The sequence below is a fragment of the Silene latifolia genome, chromosome 7 (genome assembly GCF_048544455.1).
Source record: "Silene latifolia isolate original U9 population chromosome 7, ASM4854445v1, whole genome shotgun sequence".
NCBI classification, from domain to species: Eukaryota; Viridiplantae; Streptophyta; class Magnoliopsida; order Caryophyllales; family Caryophyllaceae; genus Silene; species Silene latifolia.
This window is the reverse complement of record NC_133532.1, coordinates 105827925-105834808: the sequence shown is the minus strand read 5'-3', so window position 1 is coordinate 105834808 and position 6884 is coordinate 105827925. Positions and strand designations below refer to the sequence as shown.

General features: G+C 36.9%; 1 protein-coding gene across 1 annotated transcript; it reads left to right on the top strand.

Moving 5' to 3' along the window:
• The first annotated feature begins 3728 nt into the window (after positions 1–3728).
• Positions 3729–5996, top strand: LOC141591215 (uncharacterized). Its single transcript, XM_074411584.1, has 2 exons — positions 3729–3817; positions 4784–5996. Exon 2 carries the CDS (start codon positions 4789–4791, stop codon positions 5905–5907), a length of 1119 nt encoding a protein of 372 aa, XP_074267685.1. The 5' UTR covers positions 3729–3817; positions 4784–4788; the 3' UTR covers positions 5908–5996.
• Positions 5997–6884: the final 888 nt, after the last annotated feature.

The window sequence follows — 6884 nt, the reverse complement described above, 5'->3', positions numbered from 1 at the left end:
AAAGGACTTCCGTGCAAAGCGCGAAAATATAAGGGGATAGAGGATCACCTTGCCTAATCCCACAACAAGGTTCAACTTTCTCCTTAGGTGCACCATTAATCAGAATTTCATAAGTAACGGATTCAATAGTACTCATGATTAGATGGATCATAGAATCCGACAAATTTAAGAAAGAGAGCACTCCTCTTATGAAGTTCTAGTTGAGTCTATCATAGGCTTTACTCATATCTGCCTTTAAAGCCATCATACCCTTCTTACCGTAGCTCCGATGATTGATAACATGGAGAATTTCTTGAGCAACGACTATATTATCCGCAATACTTATATTTGGGACAAAAGCACTTTGAAAAGGACTAACGAGATCATCCATAACCCCCTTTAATCTATTAGCAATACACTTTGTAACCACTTTCATAATAACATTACAGAGGCTGATCGGCCGAAAATCCTCAACTCTCTCCGGGGCACTCACTTTTCGGAATAAGGACAATAAATGTTTTATTGAAATCTTTAAGCACATTACCCGAATTGAGAATATTGAGAGCTCCATTAAGAACATCATTCTTAACAATAGACCAATACTTCTGGTAAAAGGCCGCTGGTATACCGTCAGGACCTGGTGATTTTAAAGGTCCCAGTTGGAAGACAGCCTGACGTACTTCCTTTTTTGAATATGCACGGCCTAACTTAGCTCTCTCCTCCATGCCCACTTTGCGCTTAAGATTATCAAATAAGTAACCGTACTTATTTAAGTAATCTCAAAACGCTCAGCCTCAGTTTTAGTATTAAAGATAGTGGAGAAGTATTTATGCAATAAACCACCAATCTCCTTCATATCAAAAGTCCATTCATTAGACTCCTTCTTAATGCCCAAGATAAGATTAGCACCAGATCGTCCTTTAACCCAATTGAAAAAAATATTTGGTGCACGTGTCTCCCTCACAATTCCATTTCAGTTTGGCGCGTTGACGCCAATAAGTGCCAGCAGCAAGAGAGAATTCAATAAGTTTTTTGTGGCAAGATTCGTAATTAAAAGTATCACCACCATTTTCAATATCCAAGAGATAGGACTCCAGATCCTGATCAAATTCACTCCACTTTAGCCCCCATTCATCTTTTTTGTTACGAGCCCAAACTCCGAAAGCATTATTTATACGACGTAATTTAGACAAAAGAACCTGCGAAGCATCACCCTTATCTTTTCTTTCCCAGCTTTCTTTGACCAGACCAGAGCATTCGGCATGATCAAAACACCAAGACTCAAGCCTGTAAACTTTCCTCTTGGTATTGAGACTCATATTTGTATCAAGGATTATAGGTGCGTGATCTGATATTTGAATAGGCAAGTGTTTGATAAAAGTATTTGGGAATAGAGAAAGCCAATCACTGGAAGCAAAACCCTTATCAAGTCTTTCGTAAATACGATGTTGACTCTCCCTATTATTACACCAAGTGAATCTAGGCCCCTTAAAAGGGATATCCATAAGACAGTGGGTATTCTTCCAGTAAGAGAATAAATTTGCCCCTCTAATCAATTTATCACTACCACCTAATTTATTAGAAGAGAACTCAACTTGGTTGAAATCACCAATAAGTAAGAAAGGTTTGTCTAGGGAGTTAAGATGACCAGTAAAAGTTTCCCATACAGCACCCCTCTTTGTATGATCGGGTTCACCATAAACACAGCACAAATACCAGAGTCTACCCTTACACTGATTAACCAAGAGGATAATAAGATTGCAACTGGTAAAGACACATTCTAATTTACAACTACTTTTCCAGCCAACCAAGAGTCCCCCCTTCAAACCGTCAGCATCACACCCAGCTGACCGAAGAAAACCCATAGGGCGCAAAAGAACATCAACCGATCGTATGTCACACTTGGTTTCAGAAAGGAAGATGAAATCTAAGCTATTATTAAACGACCTACATATTGCTCTAATTTTAGGAATTAAAGAGGTCTTAAGGATCCGCTTGTCTTAAGACATACTCCGTACAAAACATTAAATTCCAAGCTTTTTAAATTGAGGTGGAAAGCCAGGGTTGACTTGAATAGTCAAAGTCAAGTGTCTATCTAGTAGTGATTCAGTTTAAAATGAGTGTTTAAAGTCTAATTTAGAATACTTCGTCTGTACCAATCGTTGGTTGGCGCAGTGGTAGCATGGGGCTGCGCTTGGTAGGGAGGTCTGCGGATCGATCCTCCACAACTGCGATTGGGAGGGGTTTAAATACCGTAATCCTTGGACACGCCCCGAAATCCGGATTAGTCGGCCCAATGTGATTCGGATTACCGGATGGTTTAGAACAAAAAAAAAAAAAAAGAATACTTCGTCTGTAATTTCAAGCACTTGAAATCTTTTCATATTATGAAATCTGCTCTTACTATCATTACCACTACTAGAACTAAGCTTATGTCCCTAATGATTTTTTCTATTATCCCTTTATATCTTTTCATGGTGTTTTATGAGATTCAACTACTCAAAGCAATAGTTGCTACACCAAATGCTCTTAATGACCATCATAATATCATTACTATGTATTATCCTAGTAACGGGTCTCGTTCTCACGCTCGCATATATAGAATAATCCATGACTACGGCGATAAAGTGGCGTTTTTAACTCATGTTCTCCTACTTTGCCTCTTGTATTTTGTTTTATACCCTCTAGGCCTCTACTAGAGCTCCTAAGTATGACTATTACAATACAAATTGCTGCAAACGAAAAACCAGCTACTCTAAAAGACGTGTTTTACCGGGGAAATAACCTCAAAGGGGTTTTTATTACTTGTGGTTATGTTCACTTGCTTTCGTGTTTGACTCTACTTGGCTTAACCTGGGTTGTTATGAACTCTCTACTTTTCACTGGCACATCGGTATATTGGGTGTTAGACCCAGGGAGTTACTGGCATATACTCTCAGTTGGGATTCATACAATAATTTTTGTAGCTCTATTATACAAGTATTCAGAATGGAGTGCATTTTGGAGCTTATCCATGGTGATCTCGATTTTGGAAAAAGAAACCGGGTTAGATGCATTTGGTATGGCCAATTATTATGGCAAGCAGTTTAAGCCAACCAGGGTCCAATTGATGGCTGCGTCCGTGGGATTCGGTATTCTTCTCAGACTGCCTTATCTAGTAGTTGGTGGATCAAATAACTGGATTGTCCCCGTTGTTGTAATTGGGTTGGTTTGCTTGGGTTATTTGGTCAAGTGGGTTGCTTTTGTGTTGTATTTTTTTGATTGCAAGCAGCAAACAATGGAGAATAAGAATGACGAGGAGATTGGCAAAGCTGTGAATAGTGGATGATTTGTACATTTTCTGTGGTGGTAATAATTTCACTTGCCCAATTAATCTTGTTGGAATGTGTTTGTCTATTACTAAATATCGTATGTAATACTTCTTCTATCTATGTGGATTTCGTTTTTGTTTCGAATATTTTTTAATGAATTTTACAGTCAAGTTTTTTGGTCATTTGTGATCATTATCGATTTAAGTCTACATATTTAGTCACATCCTATAAAGAAAATTAGCTGCACGATAATTTTTTCGTCTCTAGGAAACAAGACTTGTTTTAAATTTGCAACTTTGAGGAAACGTCATGGCAAGAAAACATCCAAGCCTATTGTGATTTGTGAGGTGCAAAAGCAAGGGCTGACTAGAGTATTCAAAGTCAAGTGTAGTTCTTTGAATTAGTACTGCAAAAGCATGTCTAACATTCAGCTTAAAAGACTGCCAGGAATAATAAACCATGAAGTATATTTAGTAACAAAATAAAAATAAAAAAATAAAGTGGATCTTATATTCTTAAGAATACTAGTATGGGTGCCCGGCTTCGCCCGGGCTACCTATATTTAGCATTAAAATATATTTTCAATTAACTAAAACTATTTTAAAGTTGAATAACTCATAAATATCATTAATATATTTTTCTATGGTACGGAGTATATCTTAAAATTACAGTAAAATAAATTATGAGATAAATTCACTACTTCCGCTATTAAAATTTTACTTAAATCGATTGCTTAGCTAATTTTTCATATATATTTCCTTTTGTTCTTAGAATTGTTACTTTTATTACATTCGTTATTATTACTTTTACTTTCACTACCCCGCCGTAATTATTGTTACCTAATTATTGTTACTTTCACTATTTGTACATTAATATTGATAATTTCACTACTCCCGTTGTTACTTCTGTTATTTTCACTACTCCCGTTTGCTGCTAATATTATTACTTTGACTATTCAAATGAGTGATTACTATCATATTACTATATCCAATATTACTACAATTCTTTTCACTACTAACAAAATTACTTTTAATCTTTAAGTATCCAATGAGTGATTACTATATCTAATTAAGGTTACTTTTACTACTCTCACTACTCGAAATAAATATATTACATATATGCATTAAATTAAGTAAGTCGAAATAATTATGGAATATTATATTTTTGGGAAATCTAGCTTGATTTATTTACTTTTTAATAGTTTCCAAAATATAATATACTTATATTATATTTGTTTATTTTAAAATAATTAACATCTTTATACTAATTAATATCATAAGTGAGGCATATTTATTTTAAGAAAAATTACCATATTCCGTGTTCTCTAAATTTATACTTCAACCAAAACTATGTAATATTTACATTGAAGTCCCTTGTTCAGGTCCATCACACAGTGCTATTAATTAAAACTATATAGTATAATTAAATTGTATAATTTTATTTAATTACATTGAAGTCCCTTGGTTTCTGGAATTAATATATAGTATTGATAGTTACGATGAGTACATCAGAGGCTGATCAAGCTCAAGCTCTTTTACAGCCGCAAAAAGACGATGTTGAGTGTCGAACTGAGACGCAAGAAACGAAAGTGGTAACCAAGTTTACTGCCAATTGGCATGTTATCCATTATTTCAAGCTGGTGAAAACCTTTGATATTATGAAATCAGCTCTAAAAATCTTCGCAAGTAATACCAAGCTTATGTTCTTAATGTTGTTTTCTATTATCCCTTTATATGTTTTCATGGTGTTTTATGAAATTAAATTACAGAAGGTAATAGTTGCTGCACCCGGTGCTTTTAGTGACCCTTACAGGATCACTACTGTTTATCTTGGTGACGAGTCTCGTTCTCTCGATCAGGTCATTAAAATCCATAATGATACTGATGGAATGGAGTATTTATTTGATGTTTTCCTACTTTATCTCTTGTATTTGGTTATATACCCTTTACTAGAGCTCCTTAGTATGACTATTACCATACAAATTGCTGCAAGAGTTTATACAGGAGAAGAACCACCAGCTACTCTGAAAGAGGTCTTTTGTGGGAAAATTAACTCGAGAGGGGTTCTAATTACTTATGGTTATGTACACTTGCTTTCATCTTTGACTCTGCTTGGCCTAATCTCGGTTGTCGTGACCCACCTGATTTTCACCAGAAACTATCAATCACCATTCGGTGATTTTCAGTCGTTAGGCATAGGAGACTGTTTGTGTTTACTCTTATTAGGAATCCATATAATGATATTTGTAGCTCTTCTATACAAATATGTTGATTGGAGTGCATTCTGGAACATGACCATGGTGATCTCGGTTTTGGAAGATGAGTCTGGGTTAGACGCGTTTGGAATGACCGTTCATTATGGCAAGCATTGTAATTTAACTGGCTTGCAGTTGATGCTCGGGTTCACGGGATTCAGTACTCTTCCGAGACTGCTATGTGTGTATAGTGGATTGAGAAAATGGAATCTTGCTGGAGTCACTTGTATTGAAATTGGGTTGATTTGCTTGGGGAATTTGGTGAAGTGGGTTATATTTATGCTGTTTTATTTTGATTGCAAGCAGCAAACCATGGAGAAGAAGAATGATGACGAGATTGGGAAAGCCGCCAACGTCGGATGATGAAGTATGTATTTTGTTCTTTTTTTGGACAGAGACAAATAGATACTTGTGATGCTGAAGAGTTACAAACTCAAGTCATAAGTTGTAATACTACGTATTTATGAGTGCAGATCTTATCGAATAGGCGCTTTACTACGTCGAGTAAGAGCGAGTTCTGCAGATTAAAATAGTTTCGACTGTTGGGTACTCGATCGAGTAACGTGGATACTCGATCGAGTAAGGGGGCACTCGATCGAGTACCTTAGCTACTCGATCGAGTAGCCGGTTTACGGGGGATGATTTCTCGGGTTTTGTTAATAATGCGATTAGAGTATATAATACTTCCGTCATTGTTCTTAAAACACTTTTTTAAACCTAATCACTGTGAGAAGAGAAATCAAACGACGTCATTCGCTTTAATCGCATTGTTGGCAAATCCCGGAGCTTGGAAGGTCGGATTCTACCTTTCTTTATACCGTTATGATCCTTGCGTCGAGGGTAAGACCTATATACCGTTTTTATAATGTTTCTTTAAAGTTGGTCAAACCCTAGTTTGGGGATTTGGGGGTTTTTGTTGTTTGTATGATTGGTAGTGATTATATGTTTGTATATTAGGAGGAGGATTCGTAGAGGAAGCGTTTTGATATCAGCTGTGAGATCGTCGATTGTTGTGCTTTCCGGTAGGGCTTCCTACTCGGTATTAGTTACATAATGTGTGGTGATTGTGCTGTAGTTAGTGATTGTTGATTGATTCAGACGGTTGTTGATGTTGTATTGTGATTGTTGATTGTTTGTCTCTGGTTCTCGAGATGCGTTCTCGGCTGAGTGGAGTCACTTGCGGGAGTGGCTTCACGCCCTAGTTTCGCCCTTCGTGGAACCCGCCATGAAAGGGGATGTGCACATTAATGGGACAGGGTTATCGCTCGGTATGATGAGCGGGGATTTGGTGGGTACGGCTGTGGTCCCCCACTGGCGGGTGGTCCGGGACGATCGGTGAC

Excerpts from the sequence above, each read along its gene's own strand:
- LOC141591215 (XM_074411584.1), top strand. The coding sequence starts at position 4,789 with ATGAGTACATCAGAGGCTGATCAAGCTCAAGCTCTTTTACAGCCGCAA.